At 40.6% G+C, this 22,804-nt stretch overlaps 1 protein-coding gene across 4 annotated transcripts in view; it reads right to left on the bottom strand.

Annotated features, from left to right (window-relative positions):
• NRF1 (nuclear respiratory factor 1) overlaps nt 1-22,804 on the bottom strand; it is a 143,132-nt gene that overhangs the window by 51,973 nt on the left and 68,355 nt on the right. For all 4 annotated transcript variants that reach the window (XM_032761720.2, XM_032761719.2, XM_058426662.1 and 1 more), the window contains one exon: nt 13,720-13,860. In XM_032761720.2, coding sequence (XP_032617611.1) covers nt 13,720-13,860 — 141 coding nt within the window. The remainder of the gene's footprint in view (nt 1-13,719; nt 13,861-22,804) is intronic.

Raw genomic sequence — 22,804 nt, 5'->3', positions numbered from 1 at the left:
AATGTTTCAAATTCCTAGGAAGATGATCCTAGAGGCTAATATGAGAGGCAGGAGAAACAGAAACAGTACAAAAAGAAGGTTACTTCCACAGGCAGAAACCCCATCGAGTCAAAAAATGGAACCAGAGTGAAATCAGCTGCTGGCATACAAGTTCTAATTCAGGAGCAGATCATAGCTTTTAAAAATGCTAATTATCAAGCATATAAAATTTGCCCCTATACCAAAAGATGTAAAAGGTATTTTCTACTATAAGAGTTTGTTTTTCAGGTGTGTACATTTTGGGAATGAAGGGTATTTTTTACTTCTAAATGCTTAAGAGATAATTTGACTTCATTGAAAAAGGCAATCTTCCTACAGGTTCTTTTTATACGGTCCCAAATAAAGAGTGCTAAGGCTAAAGAGACTATTAATAAAGGGACACTAGCAGTCCAGTACAGGAAGAGTCAAATGATTCCTTTCCAGAATTCGGAACTGTGCTCTCATTACCAGTTGAATTAATTACTGGTCCTGGAGAGTTTTGGAAACCAAAGCTTCTTGATGTGCTTGTTAAGGAAGGTTTGTCTTTAATCCACAGGGAGACAATCAACAGGATCAGCAAAGCTAAAGCCTAACCTCTCAGACGGTCCTTTAATTGGGCTGCAACAAGCTTTCCTGGACTCTCATTCTGATTTAGGGCTCTAGGTGGGCCTAACGTACTCTAGCTTGGTCAGTACAGCCACACCAAATCAGCAAAGAAAAGAAAATACTACCACTTTCCGGGACAATCAGCAAAGATAAGGATATCAAATTCATGCCCGTGTCAGTGAAAAGTAAAGATTATGTGGAAACCACAGATAGGTTTAAAATAAAAGGTTCTCTAAAACTCTAAAATGTCTTATCCAATTAAAAAAAGAATTCTTGCTATGCTGGAAATTTCCTTTGTAAATTCAGCTAGTTCTTTGCTATCCAACAATGCATTATCCTTACACATCCTCCAAATACCCTCTCCTCTTGTTCCCTCTCTATCTTTGCTCTGCATTTATCTGAGTCTAGGGATTTTGAGGCTCCTGATGTTCATTTAGGCTCAATTATCAAGAAAAGGTCTTTCAGACCAACATATCTGCCAACTCCACCTCTACTGAAGAGGTCAGAGAATACATAATAAATTTTAAGACAAGGCAGTTGAAAGCAAACCATGTTGAAAGGCTATGTTTGTATAGCCTACAGAAAACAGGAATGTAACAGGGAAGGAAAAATGGAGATTTTTCAGACTGTGGCAACATTACTTTAACTTAAAATTATTACCATCCAGGCTGACAGACCCAATTATATTTGAATGGATATTTAAAGGGCATTAAAGAGCTAAAGCAAAGTGATTCATTTGCCCAATATTGGAAATTATTTGTAGTACTGATCTCTGTTCAGAGAGATGACTATGGTGGTTATTATCAGAAACACCACTCCCTAGTAGTGCCAAGCAAAACACTGGCTTCTCTTAATCTCATTTTCCCTAAAAACACATTCCCATAGAAAACACAAGAGCAAGTTTGGAGAAAAGATCAACGTAACTTCAGAATTAGTGAATTTGAAGGCCAGTCAATGGAGACACCCATTTAGACTCCTCTCTCAAGCCAAGACTTCTGCTTCTGTATCTCGGCACCCCCAACCTATCAAACTTTCTCTCTCTTTTTAATCAAAATGCTCTTAAAGTCCTACCTTCTCTTTGAAGGAGACAGTTTGGTTAGTTTCTGTTTGGTACCTTATGCTTGTTGTACTCTTCTGTACAAAAATGTAAATAATATAGATAAAGTCAAAGTCCTCTTTGCCGTCTATCCTCCCTCAATCCAGTCTCCTGTCCAGAGGCATGAGCTTGATGAACAGCCTTCCTTCTAGGCCAAATTCTACACATTTACATAAATACATGCTAGAAAGGCAGTTTTATGTGATTAAAGAAAAACACAAATGGTACCATATTGTACACTATTTTATAACTTGTTTTTTCCATTCGACATTTTGTCATAGAGATCTTCTCATGGTAGTGCAACTAGAATAATTTAATTTTTAAAAACAGTTGCCTAGTATCCATAGTATAGAATTTCCATTTTATTTAGCCACTCCCCTATTGATAAACATTTAGATTGCTTACAGTTTATCTTGCTGTACAAACAGTGCTTGTACATGCTTCTTTGTGCACAGAAAACTCAGCAGAAAATGTTAAATCCATATACCCTTTAACCAGCAATTCCACTTTTCTGAATTAGTGGAATTGCTGGTTAAAGGGTATATGGATTTAACATTTTAACACACTGCCAAATTGTCCTTCAGAAAGACTTTGCCAATCCCACTGTCACTAAGAGTACCAGACAATACCCATTCATCCTCTTCCACATTTTATTACCAAGTTTTCTCTCTCTCTTTTTCTTTTTCTTTTTTCTTTTTGAGACAGTCTCACTCTATCACCCAGGCTGGAGTGCAGTGGTGTGATCTCGGCTCACTGCAACCTCCGCCTCCCGGGTTCAAGTGATCCTCCTGCCTCAACCTGTAGCTGGGACTACACGCATGCGTTACCATGGCCGGCTAATTGTTTTGTATTTTTAGTAGAGATAGGGTTTCACCATGCTGGCGAGGCTGGTCTTGAACTCCTGACCTCAAGTGATCCACCCACCTCAGCCTCCCAAAGTGCTGGGATACAGGCATGAGCCACTGCACCCAGCCTTATTATCAAGTTTTCTTATTTTGGCTCATCTGACATGGGGGAAATGTTTTCTTATTTTAATTTCCATTACTAGTGAGTTGACAATCTTTTTATATATTTATCGGTTATTTTTCCTTTCTGTGAACTGCTTATAATGTTTGCTTATTTTTCTAATTATCTTTCTCTTATGAATATGAAGAAAATATTAATCTGCTCTGGATATTAATTGTCATATAAATTGCAAATATTTCCTTAGTCAAGTTGTATCCTATGTAAGTAATTTATATGGCTATTTTCTTCTCTTTAGTATTTCTGAATATACCCTTATTCTTTACTCAAAATATGCTATGTTCTATTTAAGAACACATGCAGTGTTTTTATTTGTTACGTATATATTCTCTCTTTCTTTTCCTTTCTTTTTTGAGACAGGGTCTCGCTCTTTTGCTCAGGCTGAAGTGCAGTGGCATGATCATGGCTCACTGCAGCCTTGAACTCCTGGGCTCAAGTGATCCTACCACCTCAGGCTCCTGAGTAGGTGGGACTATGGCTGCACCACCATACCTGGCTAATTTTTACATTTTTAGTAGAGATGAGGTCTTGCTGTGTTGCTCAGGTTATCTCAAAACTCCTGGCCTCAAACCATCCTCCTGCCTCGACCTCCCAAAGTGCTGGGATTACAGGCATGGGCCACCACATCTGGCCCACATATATTCTCTTAATTTCATCATGCATGGAAAGACATCATATACGTAAACATTTTTTGATAATTTCAGACAGTAAGAAGAGCCTGCTTTGCCAGTAAATTCTGACACTACAGTATGGAGAAGCAGTTTGGAATTGTGATCCATCATAGTGGTTCTCAAAGTTGCCTGCACGCTGGAATCACTTGGAGAGTTTAAACACTGCAGATGCCTAGATCCATCCCTGAAGACTGTGACTTAATTGGTCTGGAGTGTGGCCTGGGTACTAGGATTTTAAGTTCCCTAGGTGACTCTACTATGCAGCCAATTTTGAGAACCACCAAACTAAAATACTTCTTATCCAGCTCTTCTTTTAAAAAAAAATTTGTAAAATAATGGCAAAATACACATAACATTTATCATTTTAACATGTACCATTTAGTGGCACTAAATATGATCACAATGTTGTATAACCATCATAATTATTTCTAGAACTTTTTTTTTTTTTAGAGATGGAGTCTCACACTGTCTCCCAGGCTGGAGTGCAATGGTGCAATCTCAGCTCACTGCAACCTCCGCCTCCTGGGTTCAAGCGATTCTCCTGCCTCAGCCTCCCAAGTAGCTGGGATTACAGACACCTGCCACCATGCCCGGCTAATTTTTTTTTATTTTATTTTTAGTGGAGACGGGGTTTCACTATGTTGGTCAGGCTGGTTTCAAACTCCTGACCTTGTGATCTGCCCGCCTCGGCCTCCCAAAGTGCTGGGATTACAGGCATGAGCCACTGCGCCCAGCCTATTTCTAGAACTTTTAAATTATCATCTCAAACAAATTCTGTGCCCATTAAAACAATAACTCCTGACTTCTACCTCCTCATAGTCCCTGGTAACTTATATTTTCTTTCTTTTTTTTTGGAGATGGAGTCTCTCTCTGTCACCCAGGCTGGAGTACAGTGGCGTGATCTCGGCTCACTACAACCTCTACCTCCCGGGTTCAAGAGATTCTCCTGCCTCAGCGTCCCCAGTACCTAGGATTGCAGGCACCTGCCACCATACCTGGCTAATTTTTCTTTCTTTTTTTTTTTTTCGGTGTTTCACCTTGGTCTCGATCTCCTGACCTCGTGATCTGCCCGCCTTGGCCTCCCAAAGTGCTGGGATTACAAGCGTGAGCCACCGCGCCCGGCCATACCTGGCTAGTTTTTTTGTAAATAATACAAAAAAATTTTTAGTAGAGACGGGGTTTCACCATGTTGACAAAGCTGGTCTCAAACTCCAGACCTCAAGTGATCCGCTTGCCTTGGCCTTCTAAAGTGTTGGTATTACAGGCGTGAGCCATCATGTCCAGCCACTTCTATTTTCTATCTTTATCATTTTGCCAACTCTAGAAACCTCATATAAATAGAATCACCCAATATTTTCCTTCTGTGTCTGGCTTATTTCACTTAGCATAATGTTTTCTACTCTTTGGGTAGAAGAGGTGAGACCTATGTTTTTTCAAAAAAACAGAACAAAACTCTCAAAAAACCTAAGCAGGTAACTGACTGTTTTCTAAGTAAAACATCTCAAAAGACTTGTGAATAACTCCTTCCTAATGAAGCAAGCACTGTGCTGAACATTTCAGAAGGTTTACCTGAAACTGCTGTAAATTACTATCCTGTTGCATCATCATGCCACGGGAATATTAAAGCAACAAAGATTGCCCCAGTGACAGTAAGAGGAGGGCAGTAAGTTCAAGGAAGGTGAAGGATGGGAGAAGGGAAGGGAGAAGGGAAAGAAGAGTGGATTTTAATCCATAATACTGCCCAGGTCTTTCCAATGATGATTCTTCTATAATTATAATTTTTGCCTGGATGTCTTCTAATACAGATTCCAAAGAGATTTACCACCTCCCAAGAACAAGAGAAGCCTATAGGACCCAAGTCTGGTAAAGAGCAGAACTGATTTTCCACTAGCAAAATCATAATTATTGCTTAAAGACTCTGCAAGAAGCTATGCAATTCCTTGAATTCAAAGCATAGTCTGAGAAACAGCAGAATTGACATCACCTGGGGGCTCACTAGCAAGGCAGAACCTCAGGCCCATTCCAGACCTACTGATTCCTAATCTGCATTTGAACACCACTTCTCAGGTGACTGCTGCACACTCTGAAGTTTGACAGGCACTGACTTAGCCCACCCACTAGGCCCTGGTCTGTAGTATCCTAAAACAAATTTGCTAACCTGACTTTCAAAATCTGAAAAAGGAGACTTCACTGTAAATGAATTCTGGGGTTGCAGAACCTACCCCAAACTAAGGATCCCTTTTGCTAAGCTTTATCTCAACCTCCTCCAATTCTAAAACAGATATGGAATAAGTATAGAATAAGTTCCAGCCACTATTCTTCAAGGTGCCTAGAAATCCAAATTTTCATTTTAATAACTAAAAATACCATAGAGCTGTGTAGTTTTCTAATGCGCAGACCCACCCCCCACCCCCCTGCCAAAATAAGGACTATAATCCAAGTCATGGCACCAAAAGAAGAGACTAAAAACTTTAATATAGTTATAATAGTAAAAACAGAAACATTTCAGGTAAAACATCCTATTTACTAATAAAGAATCATACTTTCAACAAAACAAAAAAGACAAAAGACAAAAACTAAGAGAGCTACTTCCTAAAAGAACAGAGCATTTAGTTCTCACAAAACTTCAGACATTGTTATGTGCAATTTTTATCTGTGTAGGAGACAAGTTTGAGAATTTTGGGGCAAGTAGAAAATTCTTTTAAAAAGTAAATGTTGGCTGGGTGCGGTGGCTCACACCTGTAATCCTAAAACTTTGGAAGGCCAAGACCGGCAGATTGCCTGAGCTCAGCAGTTCGAGACCAGCCTGACATGGTGAAACCCCGTCTCTACTAAAAATACAAAAAATTAACCTAGCGTGGTGGCGTGTGCCTGTAATCCAAGCTACTGGGGAGGCTGAGATAGGAGAATCGCTTGAACCCAGGAGGTGGAGGTTGCAGTGAGCCGAGATCACACCATTTCACTCCAGCCTGGGCGACAGAGTGAGACTGTCTCAAAAAAAAAAAAAAAAAAAAAAAAGAAAAAGTAAATGTTTAGTGCAGACCAGCTGAAAGAGTCAATCTGAATAATGAACACAATACGGTTTTATACAAAAAAGATTTTTTAAAAAGCACTGGCAATATGAATGCAGCCCTAAGTTCTATTTGTCATTAGCTTGCTTCATAAATTTCATTTTCTATTTATGCCTCAATTTTCCTTTTTTTTTTTTTGAGACTGCGTCTCGCTCTGTCACCCAAGCTGGAGTGCAGTGGTGTGATCTCGGCACACTGCAACCTCTGCCACCTGGGTTCAAGCGATTACCCTGTCTCGCCCTCCCAAGTAGCTGGGACTACAGGCACGTGCCACCACACCCGGCTGATTTTTTTTTTTTTTTTAATTTTTAGTAGAGACGGGGTTTCACCATGTTAGCCAGGATGGTCTCGATCTCCTGACCTCATGATCTGCCCACCTCGGCCTCCCAAAGTGCTGGGATTACAGGCGTGAGCCATCGCGCCCAGCTATTTATGCCTCAATTTTCAATCTGAAAAATATTTTGTTTTCGTGGACACTAGGGAAAAGAAAAAAAAAATGCCACCTGTGTTGTCCCACTTAATTGTTGAGAAAAATTAAAATTCTTGGTTCATGAATTTTCTCTAGTAAAGCATGGCTGAGTGATGGTATGTTCAGGTTATTCAAAAATGAATATAGGCAATACATATAATTAACATTAATAATTAGTAATAATACCTTGGTGTGATGCTTTAGTTTTCAAAACATTTTCCTACACCAAATTTTATTTTTCTTCCTCTGACTCCTTAAGGTAGGAGGGCATATATTTCATCAGATGATGAAAGTGAGAACCTTGGTTATATGTAGTAGAATTGAGACTAGAGAATAGATCTTCTCACTCTGAGTTAGTATTCTTTCCAATAAATCATGCTAATTTTCTCATTTATAAAGATATAAAATAATGCAACACATAGTATTAGAACAATATTGAATATAATTTACTCTCTTTAGATGATTCAGAATGTATCTTAGGATCCTATATAGATTTGTAAGTTAGGGTCATCAATATCAAGTCATCTCTATACCATTAAGTGCAGATATGATGATTAATAGAGCTGTCTGGTTAACCCAAGTCTATCCCTATTACAGTCCAATTTGATAGTTCTAGAATTTTATCACTTCAAGGAAGCCATAAATTACCCATATGTTCTGAAATCTAGAATTAATGTCCAGTAAAATGTACTTGTTCTTTATGGCTATAAACTATATCTGAGCTCTGCTTCCTTGACTATAAAATAAGAATTTTTTAAGACACACATACACACAGACAAAAAGGTGGATTAAATGAGATGCCCCTGTAAAGAACTTAGTAGTGTGCCTTCCAACACACAGTATCTATTTAAGAGGAAAATAAGGGGGGAAAAAGAGAGTTGTTGACATCTTCATGTTAACATAAATAAAAGTAATCTTTGGGTAAAACAAAGCAGAAACATTATCAAACTTTGCACTTTATTTATTTATCTATCTATTTATTTATTTATTTATTTATTTATTTATTTATTTATTTATTTTTGAGACGGAGTTTCGCTCTTGTTGCCCCAGGCTGGAGTGCAATGGTGTGATCTCGGCTCACTGCAACCTCTGCCTCCTGGGTTTAAGCGATTCTCCTGCCTCAGCCTCCCGAGTAGCTGGGATTACAGGCATGTACCACTAAGCCTGGCTAATTTGTTTTTTGTTTGTTTGTTTGTTTTTTTCAGTAGAGACGGGGTTTATCCATGTTGGTCAGGCTGGTCTCGAACTCCTGACCTCAGGTGACCCACCTGCCTCGGCCTCCCAAAGTGCTGGGATTACAGGTGTGAGCCACTGCGCCTGGCCTAACTTTGCACTTTAAAATATTCAAGTTTAATATAAAATAGGAAAATAGTTTTTTGTATTTCTATTATAAAAGCAATTCATGCTTATTTAGATAAAGAAAATGAAAATCACCTATAATGCCACCATGCGTAGATAATTAGTGTTAATATTTTAATGTACATCCCTCCAAGTTCTATACACACAGAGGTGGGCATATTTTATGTTAATGTTTTAGAAAACAAGATAAATCAGATCAATTCTATGTTCCCAGATTAAAAAAAAAAATCTCCCAAAAGAAAGAGAAAAATAAAGCCCTAAACCCCTCAAATTATGGTATATAAGAAATGCTACTTTACAATCAGTTTTTTTTTTTTTTTTTTTTTTTTGAGACAGAGTCTTGCTCTGTCACCCAGGCTGGAGTGCAGTGGCATGATCTCGGCTCACTGTAACCTCCGCCTCCCAGGTTCGAGCGATTCTCCTGCCTCAGCCTCCCAAGTAGCTGGATTACTAGGGCGTGCCACCACACCTGGTTGATTTTTGTATTTTTAGTAGAGACAGGGTTTCGCCATGTTGGCCAGGCTGCTCTCAAACTCCTGACCTCAGGTGATCCACCCACCTCAGCCTCCCAAAGTGCTGTGATTACGGGCATGAGCCACCATGCCCAGCAGTGTTAATATTTTAATGTGCATCCCTCCAAAGTTCTATACACACAGAGGTGGGCATGTTTTACGTTAATGTTATAGAAAATGAGATAAATCAGCTCAATACTGTGTTCCCAGAATTTTTTTTAAATCTCCCAAAAGAAACAGAAAAATAAAGCCCTAAACCCCTCAAATTACAGTATATAAAAAATGCTACTTTACAATCAGTTTTTTAATTTAACATACCACAAATATTATTCACTGCAATAAAGAGCAAATCATCATTTTTAGTATCTAACAGTTCACTGAATCATCTCTTTTGGGCTATGCTGGTCGTCTTCCTATATAAATTCTAAACACTATCGTAATTTAACCAATCACATTGTTCCCAATTTTCCTATTGTAAACATGCTGTAATAAACAATGTACCTCTGTGTTTAATTGGAGGGCATGATATATACCTTTTAGACTTTGATATGCATTGCCAACCTGCCCTCTAGAGAAAGTGTACCAATCTGCATTCCCACTAACAGTGTATTAAACTGCTTGTAGTCCCATACCCTTGCCTATCCAGGTTTAGGTGGAAATAAAACCCTCCTTTTACTCCCATTAATAGTGAAAGTCTTTAGGATCAATTATAAAAGAGAGCTATTGGCTGGGCGCAGTGGCTCGTGCCTGCAATCCCAGCACTTTGGTAGGCCAAGATGGGAGGATCACTCGAGGTCAGGAGTTCAACAGCAGTCTGGCCAACATAGTGAAACCCCGTCTCTACTAAAAATACAAAAAAAAATTAGCCAGGCATGGTGGCGCATGCCTGTAGTCCCAGCTACTCAGGAGGCTGAGGTGGGAGAATTGCTTCAACCCGGAAGGCGGAGGTTGCAGTGAACCGAGATCGTGCCATTGCACTCCAGCCTGGGCAACAGAGCGAGACTCTGTCCCAAAAAAAAGAGAGAGAGACAGAGAGAGAGAGAGAGAGCTATTTAGCTCAGGTTAAGAAAAAAGTATTTGATGAAAACAAACAACAACAAAATGTTGAGGGGGGAAAATGCAGGATCCAAATACTTGGAGATTCCCATTCATTAGGGAGCTGGGTTTTTTATCATCCTGCTCCCTCATTTGTTTATTTTATTTGTTATGTTTGACTTTTTAGTCATCATCTTTGGTAAGAAGGGGAAGGAGGGAGCATATGATAGAGAAAATGTGCACCTCCAACAAAGTATCTATGCGTTTGACAACTGAGATACAGCTCCTCATTCACCAGCACACCAAGCTCTACTGAGTATGGTTTTGACAAACATGGAAAACAACACTTTCAAATGTCTTACCTCCAAAATGATAGTAACTAAACTGTTTTGCTGACTTCTGTGGCCAATCCATGATGATATAATATAATCAAAACCACAGACTGCTTTACCCTAACACGCCAAATGTGACAAAGAACAAAAAATACCCATCACAGGAGAGGAGTTTACCTAACACAGTATTAGAAACCAAAGGCTTAGGCAGCTTTAGAAGTACTTTACATCTGAGATAGAGTAGATTCTTTACATCAACCAGACAAAAATAATTCACTTTATGTTTTCTTTACTTGAACCAGTCAGAATGCCTCTAGAAAGAGAATAATAGAAATTGTAAAAAGACAGTAAAGAAAAGTTTAGATCGGGGTGTCCAATCTTTTGGCTTCCCTGGGCCACATTAGAGGAAGAATTATCTTGGGCCACGTATAAAATACACTAACATTAATAATAGCCGATGAGCTAAAGAAAAAAAAAAAACGCCAAAAAATCTCATAATGTTTTAAGAAAGTTTACGAATTTGTGTTGGGCCACACTCAAAGCCATCCTGGGTCGTATGCGTCTTGTGGGATGTGGGTTGGACAAGCTTGGTTTAGATAATGCTTTCCTTTCTGAACCGTTATTTAGAGATCCTTCCAGTGTCCACAGAAAGGGCTATGAATCCAGCAATCAAAAGATCACTATTTAGGTTTATATTTATAAAATATAGTATTACTTCAGACCAAGTTGCTGGTTCAGATGGAATAAAAAATAAAAGTGCCACCCCTGAGCAGCAGCATCAGCGTCCGCACTGAGTAAACACCTGCCCAGGGGACTTAGGATCCTGTTCCCCACCACTATGCTTAACTCATTTTTGCTCTAACCCTGAAGTCATTTACTGAACAGATACTATTATTTAGATAACATGTTATTTCAGAGGCTGAGCAGCTACACTGAACAGAAGTAAAGGATAGAAACTAAATTCCTCAAATTCTAGCTGGGGAGACCACAAATAAGTATACAAGTTAATAAATGAGATAATTCCAGGTAGTAACAAGCGTTACACAGACAAGAACACAGAGGATGTATTAGTGGCTTGGTAGGGAGAAGAAAGCTTCATTTAGGTGGGATAATCAAGAAAGGCTTGTCTCAGGAGGTGATATTTGAGCTAGCCTTTCAGTAAGATAAAGTCCATCATGCAATCATCTGGGAGAACAATATTCAGGCAAAGGGAATAGCAAAAGCAAAAGAATGGATGCAGGGTGTTTGAGGAAAAGAGGGCTAGAGTGGCTGGAGCCCAGTGACTGAGGGGAAGAAGACAAGGCAGGAAGAGGTCAGATTACATAGGGCCTTCAAGGCCACGGCAGAGTCTGAATTTGATTCTAGGAATAGTGGAAAACCATTACAGGGCTTAAACAAGGAAGTGATATGGCCTGAATTAAATAAATAAATTCATTCATTCATTCATTCAATTAAATAAATTCATTCACTCATTCATTCACTCATATATTTGAGGCAGGATCTCACTCTGTCACCCAGGCTGGAGTGCAGTGGCACAATCTCGGCTCACTGCAGCCTCAACCTCCCGGGCTCAAACGATCCTCCCACCTCAGCCTTCCAAGTATTTGAGACTACAGGCATATACCACCATGGCCCCGGCTAATTTTTGTATTTTTTGTAGAGACAAAAAAAATACCAGCCTGCTGCCCAGGCTGATCTCGAACTCCTGGACTCAAGGGATCTTTCTCTTGATTACAGGCGTGAGCTACAACGTCCAGCATGATTTAAGTTTTTTAAAAAACTACTACGGTGGCTACGTGGAGGATGGACTGCAGCAGACCACAGTGGATAGGCTATATGAGAGATGCTAAAGGCTTGGACTTGGGTGCTGATGGGAAGTGAGAAGAATGGCCAGAGTCAGGGTACATTTCAGAGGTGAACTGACATGACCTGCTGCTGAATTAGATGTGGAGGGTGGCAGAGGACTGTGGAGGGAGAGGGCAAAACAGGGAAATCAGGATTACTTCTCTGCTGGGACTTGAGCAACCAGATGGACAGTACTTCCATTAACTGATATGGGGAACGCTTGGAGAGGAACAGATGTGGAGTGGAGAGTAGGAACAACCAAAGGTTCTGTTTGGGGCATGTGAGGACCAGACATCTAACAGTGAGGGTAAGCTGGGTGAAAACAGCATATCGATGATCAGGTGAGAAGAGGAAGAGGGGCCCCAGAAGGGATGAGGGGAGCACCTAGTGAGGGATGAGGATCTTCAGAAGAGGGTGTGGTCAAGAGACAGACAGAAGATGCTTTAAGGAGTAATCAACTGTGTCAAATGCTGCTGAAGACTGAATAAGATAAGGAAAAAAACCTGACAAGTGGATTTAGCAAGATAGAAGTAAATTAATAAAGAAACAGGGTGGGCTGGGTGTGGTGGCTCATGCCTGTAATCCCAGCACTTTAGGAGGCCGAGGCAGGCGGATCACATGAGGTCAGGAGTTTGAGACCATCCTGGCCAACATGGCAAAACCCCATCTCTACTAAAAAAACAAAAATTAGCCAGGTGTAGTAGCCCGCACCTATAATCACAGCTATTCGGAGGCACAAGAAGCGCTTGAACCTGGGAGGCGGACTTTGCAGTGAGCCAAGTGCAGTGTGAGCCAAGATCGCACCACTGCACTCCAGCCTGGCCCACAGATTGAGACACCGTCTCAAAAAAAAAAAAAAAAAAAAAAGAAATAGGGTGGGAAAATATGTTAAAAAGATGTTTGATTTTAATCAAGCTAAACTAAAAATACATAAAAGGGATAATTTCATAAAAATTACTAAGGTATGCTGATTTATCAGGCTAAGTACATTTTTTACTTCCCTTCTTAAAGGAAGAGGAAATCAGGCTGGCACAGCGGCTCATGCCTATAATCCCAGCACTTTGGGAGGCTGAGGCAGGAGGATCGCTTGAGCCTAGGAGTTTGAGATCAGCCTGGGCAACACAGTGAGACCTTCATCTTTAGAAATCGTTACATTAAAAAATTTAAATAAAAATTTTAAAAAGGAAGAAGAAATCAATGACTCAGAAGACTATCATTCTGAGTTTTACATTCTTATTCCCTGTGGAAGGGAGCTGTACTTAGTAATAATTATGGAGGTATTTAGAATTTACATTGAAAGAGGAGCAGAGCAGCCCGGGGGCTAAAAGTTTACTTGGCCACCTTGACTGTGATTCATTAAACTCCTAATGTTCTTTTGTTCAGACCAACCCCAAGCTAAAAGTTTGCTTTTTTTTTTTTTTTTAATCCAACCCAAAGGCCCAAGTGAAAGGGAAAAAAAACTGCCAGAAGAAAGAGGAAACCACAGCCATGACCTTGGTTGGGAGCACTCTTCTGGCACTACAATGTCTTTTCCAAGGCTGCTACTGTTTGACTACAAGACTCCAGTCTGCATCTCACTCCCTGGTCAGATCACTGAGGACAAAACGCAGAAAAGTGATCAGAGGCCCGCCCACACCTGTGCCACTTGTCTTTGAGTCTCCTCCTCACCTCCCATCCCTTACCTGGGTCATTTTGTCCACAGAGACTGGAATTCCGTCGATGGTGAGAGGTGGCAGTTCTGAGTTAACCTCCTGTGGCGCAGGGGCGTGTTCTGCCAAAGCAGACTCCAGGTCTTCCAGGATCATGCTCTTGTACTTACGCACCTGCAGGGAATTAAGGACAGACGTAAACAAGATACCCAACAACCAGGGAGGATTGGTGCCAAGCAACAAGAGAGTGGGTGGGGCTGGCCTTCCTGAACCATTGCATAGCCTTAAAAACAAACACTTCTACAAGCAAATAAAAATACCCACTGGTCCCAAAGACATCATACTGAACAGAATTAAATGAAAAGATGATGAAATTACAGGTAACAGCAACAGAAGAGAGCCAGTGGAAAAATTTTCCAGAAATACTGCTTCTCAGTTAAAATCACATTTTCTCAATGAGGGTGCCATCGCCTGTTCCAGGTCTAACAGGCATGGTATTCATGGTTCTGCATTTCCCAGGCCATTGCATGAACAATTAGCTGTGGCAGCTCATCAGCAAAATCATTTTCAAGATCTTCAAGGGCTTACATTTCTAAAACTTAAAGTAACCAATTCATTCAAAACTGCTGCTACATTCCTGCAAAGCCAGACTACCAAACAGATAGGAGATTCAAGCATACAGGAGACTGGACTGAAAAGAATCAGAGAAAAAAACTGATAGGTGTATGTTGTAGCTAAGTGCCACTACTGGTAAGGCCCGGGCCAAAGGGAGCCCCATAGGTCAAATCTCCCTTGCTTCTGGTAGGGCTTGGTGACAGAAGTGAACCTCCAACCCATGACGCCTTTACCTCTAGCCCAGGTCAGAACCAGATATTGTTGTTCGTTGTCTGCATTCCCACTACTGCCAGTGAAATGTCTCAACCTAACAGTAACACACAGGACATGCACACATTCTTCTAGCATGAACAGAAAGGGTGGACAGACGCTGGGTCCTCCAACCACCAATATAATGGGTTCATCTGAATGCCTGGAACTTGGGAGGGGAAAAAATGGGTTCATTCACTTAGGAGAATACACAAGGGGGATGAGGATACCTCTGGGAATAACAAACAAGCCATGGAATTATGGAAATGTGACAAGTGGGATAGGAAATTAACTTGCTTTCTGGGCTCAAGGCACTATTTTAGGGAAAAAAATGGAAGAGAAAATGAAGTTCCAACAATGTTTGAATCCTGTGTTGTCTGCTGAGTGGGCTGGACTCTACATACTTCCTTATAAATATCTCATTATGTGGATTAAAAAAGAAAAATTCCCATACTCTACCCCAAGCATCCGGAAAAATAAACAATATTACTGGCTACATGGTGCAATTTCTGCAGTTGAAGAATCCTCCAAATAGGTCAATAACTAAGGGGATGACAGAAAAATAGCACAAACTGGTAGACTCAATATCTTTCCAGAGATTCAGTTGTATCCTGGTCTCTAAGAAAAAATAAAGTTTCAAAAATTATTGCCATTATATTTATTGCAACATAAGCAGCTGATGTTGCCACAGCAACTTTACAGGATATTTTCTGCTATGTTTCTGTATTCTAGACAGTATTTATGCTGCCTACTCACACACACACACACAAATGAATCTTACAAGCCTAGTGATATGGTTTGGCTCTATGTCCCCACCCAAATTTCATCTCAATTGTAATCCCTACATGTTGAGGGAGGGATCTGGTGGGAGGTGACTGGATCATGGGGGCAGTTTCTCCCATGTTGTTCTCGTGATAGTGAGTTCTCACAAGAGCTGATGGTTTAAGTGTTTGGCAGTTCCCCCAGCATTCCCTCCCCGCACCTGTCTCTCTCTGTCTCTCTCTCTCCTGCCGCTATGTAAGACGTGCCTTGCTTCCCCTTCTGCCATGGTTGTTAAGTTTCCTGAAGCCTCCCTACCATGTGGAACTATAAGTCAATTAAACCTCTTTTATTTATAAATTACCCAGTCACAGTTAGTTCTTTATAGCAGTGTGAAATCGGACTAATACACCTAGCTTCTGGTCTTAGAACTTTAAGGTTTATAAGGTTAAATCCTTCTATTAGGTATAAGCCAATAGGAACAATGATCATATTAGAAAAACAGGCTGTGTGCAGTGACTCACACCTGTAATCCCAGCATATTGGGAGGTTGATGCAGGCAGATCCCTTGAGCCCAGGAGTTTGAGACCAGCCTAGGCAACATGGTGAGACCCTGTGTCTACTAAAAATACAAAAATTAGCTGGGCATGGTAATGTGCACCTGTGGTCCCAGCTACTCGGGAGGCTGAGGTAGGAGGATGACTTAAGCCCAAGAGGTGGAGGTTGCAGTGATCTGAGATGATGCCACTCCAGCCTGGGTGACAGAGCCAGATTTTGTCTCAAAATAAATAATAATTTTAAAATAAAAACAAACTTAATCTGGCTTTTAGAAACACCTGGCATTCAAAAATGGAAAATCATTAGGTTATGACTTCTTTATTAGCCAGTTTCAAACAATTTCAGCCATTTTTATGAGTCAGCTTATCAGTGCTACGTAATTCTTTTAAAACATCTTGTTTTGTTTGTTTCTTTGTTTTTTAGTGCTAGTAGAGCATCCCTAAGTAATTTGCAACAAAACAACTTCAGGTATAACCAAAGCATTTCTATCTACGCTTGCTTACTAAAGTAACTTTCTCAGAATTACTGACCTCATGTTTTAATGCTATCTGATCTATCAATTCTGAGATGCATTTTTCTTTCATATTTATCAGTCTTCTGAAATTGGGATACATCTTAAAATTGCTATGGACAAGGCAACAACAGGGCATAGCTATCATGCAGCCATGTGAACATGTTTGCTATCCCTGGCCTTTTTACTCAACAAATCATTTAGCACCATTTGAGAAGAGAATGTGAATCTTGGCTGTTGTCTATAACCTTCCCAATGACAATTTCTGGTAAGATCAAGAAGCACTGCCAGACGCAGTGGCTCACGCCTGTAATCCCAGCACTTTGGGAGGCCGAGGCGGGCAGATCACTTGAGGTCACGAGTGCGAGACCAGCCTGAGCAACATGGCAAAACACTGTCTATACTAAAAATACAAAAATTAGCTGGGCGTGGTGGTGAGCGCCTGTAATCCCAGCTACTTGGGAGGCTGAGGTAGGAGAATTGCTTGAATCTGGGAGGCAGAGGTTGCGGTGCGCTGAGATTGCACCACTGCACTCCAGCTTGGGCAACAGGGCAAGACTCCGTCTCAAATTAAAAAAAAAAAAAAAACACTTGCATCAAACCTGTTGCTGCTTGGGGGAAAAAATCAGACAATAACAGAGCACTTTTTAAAGAAATACAGCATTGCCCATTATCATGATGGCACAGAGGACAATATTACATGAAAAAACACAGACAATGATGACTGAAACAAGAAGTAATTCAAAAGGGTTGGACTCTGAATGTGAAGAAGTTTTAGGAATACCTTATTTCACTTATATTTTCCTTTTAATATATATATATACAAAAATGATATATGATTAAAAGCTATGTCTAACTAAGCCTTGAAAGAGCTCTTTCAATAAGTAGAAAATAAAAATTCTAAGTGATAGCATTGTGTCAACATGCATCAATGTTTTTTCTTTCTTCATAGTATACAAATAATAGCACATCTTATAATCAATGGTGTCACAGATGAGATAAAATACAGGTTTGTGTTCCAACTTAAGCCTTCTATTCCAAAAACCATAGCTTACGCCTTTGTCACTTCACACCAGTATGTCAACTGGTTTCACAACTAAGGTAATCAACCACTTAAAATCAAAATCAGTTGCCACTCTCTTCCCCCAATTCATCTTGCATACCACTGCCATTTGAAATTTTGGAAACACTTATTAGCATCAAACACTGTTTATTGAGCACTTACTTTGTGCCAAGCACTACATGCGTTTTCTCAAATAATCCTTACCATAATTCTATAAGGAAAATATTATTATACTCATTTTGCAAATAAGAAAACTGAGGCTTAATAAACTTAAGTAACTTTCCCTAAATCATGTTAACTAGTAAGAAGTATAGCCAAAAATCAAACAAATTTTTATCTAGCTCCAAAGCTGGTATGTTTTTTTTTTTTTGAGACGGAGTCTCGCTCTGTCGCCCAGGCTGGAGTGCAGTGGCACAATCTCGGCTCACTGCAAGCTCCCCCTCCCGGGTTCACACCATTCTCCTGACTCAGCCTCTCTGAGTAGCTGGGACTACAGGTGCCCGCCACCACGCCCGGCTAATTTTTTGTATTTTTTAGTAGAGACGGGGTTTCACCGTGGTCTCGATCTCCTGACCTCGTGATCCGCCCGCCTCGGCCTCCCAAAGTGCTGGGATTACAAGCGTGAGCCACCGTGCCCGGCCCCAAAGCTGGTATGTTTAGCCACATCACTATCATTTATCTTTTTTTTTCTCAAGAAACTGCTATAGTTCCCCACTTCTTATAGGACGAAGTCCAAGTTTCTCTGGCCAGCATTTCAATCTTTCCAATTATTTATTTTTCCAATACTCCTCTGCCAGAGCCACCAGATACAGCTGTACCTGCCTAACCCTGGAGACTATGTGAATGACACCTCTTGAGCTCCCAGCATACAACCTCCATGCAGTCCTATACTGAGCAACTTTGCTCACCTTCTTCCTTTTTTAGCTGCCTAACCTCATCACTCACCTTGGCATCTAGCAAGTTCTTTTCTTTGAAACTTCTAGAGATTTTTTTTTTTTCTTTGAGATGGAGTCCCGCTCTGTTACCTAGGCTGGAGTGCAGTGGTGTGATCTCGGCTCACTGCCACCTCCATCTCCTGGGTTCAAGAGATTCTCCTGCCTCAGCCTCCTGAGTAGCTGGGATTACAGGTGTCCGCCACCATGTCCAGCTATTTTTTTGTATTTTTAGTACAGACGGGGTTTCAACGTGTTGGCCAGGCTGGTCTCAAACTCCTGACCTCAAGTGATCTGCCCACCTAGGCCTCCCAAAGTGCTGGGATTACAGACATGAGCCACCACATAAATCTGCTTCTTATCCAAATATTTTCCATTTTTCTAGGCCCAATTCAATTCCCACTTGCTCTGAAAAAACTTCCTAAGTATCCTTGCCATAATTCTCTTCCTCCTTTAAATTCCTACTGACACAAATAAACATGTGTCACTTATACCGTTATTCCCAGAATACACTATACACAACCAGTGCATGACACTGCTGAGCATAGGGACCAGGTCTTTTGCTTATTTTTCATACACACACACACATACACACACACTTGAATGAGACAGGGTCTTACATGTTGCTCAGGCTGAAATATTATAAAATATTTTAAGTATACATATACAGGTAACACATTAACAAACATTTTATAATTACCAGAGATAGAGGGTGTTTAGGGTATTTGCAGGAGCCATTAGAGTTTTATTTTGTTTTGTTTTTTGAAACAGGGTCTTGCTCTGTCACACAGGTTTGTTCACTGCAGCCTCGAATTCCTGAGCTCGTGATCCTCCCACCTCAGCCTCCTAAGTATCTGGGATCACAGGTGTGTGCCACCGTACTTGGCTAATTTTCAAAATGTTTGCTATAAGGTCACTGGGCCTTTAGTTGGGTTGCAAAAATAGTCCCAGACAAGATACCATAATTTTTTTGTATTCCTAAAGCTTAACTGGATAAAGGAAGAGTCTTTGGGAAGGTCTCATAAAATTTTTTTAATTTTCTACAAGTTCCTATGAGACTAAAAACATATTGTCATCTGAAGTATGTAATAAAGAGCTGCCCTCAGACCTGTGACTGTGAAGCACATCTGGCTTCCAGCCAGGCTGAAGGCTGTGGCCCCTGAAGTTATGTTGACTTCATCCTATTGTCTCTCCAGCCCCAGTGTCTGCCTTTCTTCTCTTGTCTCAGTTCAGGGCTCTTATTTCCCGAGTCCTTTGGGATTCCCAGTTTTGAACTCTGAAACCCCAAAGGATTCAGATGGAATCCTTATCTCATACCTTGTATCCAAGAGTGTTAAATAGTTATATGTTGACTAAGTAAATACATGAGCAACGGGGCTTTCACTATACTACTTTCCATGTATCTTCCACATTGCATGCAACTCCCACGGTTCTTCATTGCCCTAAAGACTATGATTATTTATCATTAATCATTAGAGAAATGAAAATCAAAATTTGATTATTAATGATAAATGACTATAATAAGACTAGGGTATAAGATTAGGGAATTATTTGTACCTTAAATGTTTAACAGAAGTCAACCAAAATAATTGGGGCCTAGGGTCTCTTTGAGGGATGTAGTTCTTTAATCACTTTTCCAATTTTGTATATGTTTATTACTCTATTGAGGTTTTCGGTTAATGTTTATTCTACTGAGGTTTGGATGTGTTCTGGTTATTTTATTTTCTTACTAAGTTAATCCACATGGCTGAGTTTTTAACTTGCAAGAACAGAATTAATACATAGCCTTTTCTAATAATTTTCAATCTCTTCTTGCCTGCAATTATAGCTATCTTGTTTCTAAAGCTACATATTTGTTTTCTTCTCCCTTTTCCTCATTAGCATGTAGCAATTTTTCTGTTTTATTAGACTTTTTATAGAACCAATTCTTGAATTTAACAAGTCTACTTTTCCTGTTTGCTAACTCATTCGTTTCTTCCACATGTTTATTTATTCTATTTTTTCTTAGACTTATTTTATTATTCTCTTTCCACCTTCTTTAGCTAGATGAAGTTTCTTTTCCAACTTTCTCATATACATTTTTTTGAAAATAAGACAATGAATATTCCTTTGAGTATCAGTTTAGATAATAACTTCTAAGTTTTTATTTTTGGTTATCATTTTTGTTTCTAAATAACCTGTAAATTAAGATTTTCTTTAAAAAATTTCTGGCCAGGAGGGGTGGCTCACGCCTGTAATCCCAGCACTTTGGGAGGCTGAGGCAGGAGGATCACCTGAGGTTAGGAGTTCGAGACCAGCCTGGCCAACATGGTGAAGCACCCTCTCTAGTAAAAATACAAAAATTAGCCGGGCATGGTGGTGGGAGCCTGTAATCCCAACTACTCAGGAGGCTGAGGCAGAGAATTGCTTGAACCTGGGAGGCAAAGGCTGCGGTGAGCCGAGATCGCACCACTGCACTCTAGGCTGGGTGACAGAGTGAGACTCCATCTCAAAAAAAAAAAAAAAAAGAATCCGGCCAGTTGTGGTGGCTCATGCCTGTAATCCCAGCACTTTGGGAAGCCGAGGCAGGTGGATCACCTGAGGTCAGGAGTTTGAGACCAGCCTGGCCAACATGGTGAAACCCCGTCTCTAGTAAAAACATAAAAAATAGCCGGGCATGGTGGCACACACCTGTAATCCCATCTACTCAGGAGACTGAAGCAGGGAGAATCACTTGAACCCGGGAAGCAGAGGTTGCAGTGAGCCAAGATCGCACCATTGCACTCTAGCCTGGGCAACAGAGCAAGTCACACACACACACACACACACACACACACACACACACACATTCCACATAATTGAAATTTTTTTCTTGTCTTTTGAAATTCTAAAATTCTGAATTTTCTGCACTATGATCAGAAAATATTCTCTGGGGCCAGGGCTGGTGGCTCACACCTATAATCCCAACACTTTGGGAGGCCAAGGCAGGTGAATCACTTGAGGTCAGTAGTTCAAGACCAGCCCGGCCAACATGGTGAAACTCTGTCTCTACTAAAAATATAAAAATTAGCCAGCTACTCAGGAGGCTGAGGCAGGAGAACTGTTTGAACTGGTGAGGTGGAGGTTGCAGTGAGCTGAGACTGCACCACTGCACTCCAGCCTGGGCAACAGAACAAGATCTTGTTTCAAAAAAAGAAAATTCTTTGGGGCCTGGTAATGATAAATGGTCAATTCTTATAATCCATTTATGTAATTTTTCAAATATGATATATTATCCCCTTGTAAGGTGTCAATGCTCCTGTATCTATTGTATCAGCTTCTTTTGTTTGTTTTTTGAGCCATTGTCTCACTCTGTCACCCAGGCTGGAGCACAGTGGAATAATCATAGTTCACTGCATCCTTGAACTCCTAGGCTCAAGTAATCCTCCTGCCTCAGCATCCCAAATAGCTGAGATTACAAGTGCACACCACCACACCCAGATCCTTTTTTTTTTACATTTTTTTGTAGAGGGGGGTCTTGCTATGTTGCCTAGACTGTCAACCTTATTAAATCTGTTATTCAGATCTCTATATTCTTGTTTATATTTTGCTTTGTTGATCTAGCAAGGATAGTAAATCCTCTTACTATCATTGCGGGTTTTTTTTTTTTTTTTCCTTTGGGACAGGGTCTTGCTCTGTCATCCAGGCTAGAGTGCAGTGGTGCAATCACAGCTCACTGCAGACTTGACCTCTGGGCTCAAGCAATCTTCCCATCTCAGCCTCCCAAGAAGCTAAGATTATAAGCATGTGCTACCACATCTAGCTAATTTTTAAATTTTTTGTAGAGATGAAGTCTCATTATGTTGCCTGGGCTAGTCTCAAACTCCTGGCCTCAACCAATCCTCCTGCCTCAGCTCCCAAAGTGCTGGGATTATACATATGTGCCACCGTGCCCAGCCCCATTGTGGGTTTTAACTATCTTTTTTCCCTACATTTCTAACTTTTTGATCTACATGCTTTGGTATGTATATATGTCTGATTGACTGATTGACTAACTGATTGAGACAGGGTCTCACTCTGTCACCCAGGCTGGAGTGCAGTGGCATCATTATGGCTCACTGCAGCCTTGATCTCCTGGGCTCAAGCAATCCTCCTGCCTCAGCCTCCCAAGCAGCTGGGAGTACAGATGTGGGCCAGTATGCCTGGCTTTTTTTTTTTTTTTTTTTTTTGGTAGAGATGAGGTCCTACTATGTTGCCCAGGCTTGTCTTGAACTCTTGGCCTCAAGCAATCCTCCCACCTCAGCCTTCCAAAGTGCTGGGATTACAGGCATGAGACACTGCACCTGGCCCCATGTTTTGCTTTAAAGTTATTTGAAGAATATAAAGGTTCATGATAAATATGTACTTCTTATCTTAGCTGGGCGTGGTGGCACCTGCCTGTAGTCCCAGCTATTCAGGAGGCTGAGGCGGGAG

The sequence above is a fragment of the Hylobates moloch genome, unplaced genomic scaffold (genome assembly GCF_009828535.3).
Source record: "Hylobates moloch isolate HMO894 unplaced genomic scaffold, HMol_V3 SCAFFOLD_1, whole genome shotgun sequence".
In the NCBI taxonomy this organism is placed as follows: domain Eukaryota; kingdom Metazoa; phylum Chordata; class Mammalia; order Primates; family Hylobatidae; genus Hylobates; species Hylobates moloch.
Note: the sequence above shows the minus strand (reverse complement) of the source record. Positions and strands in the feature narration are given on the sequence as shown.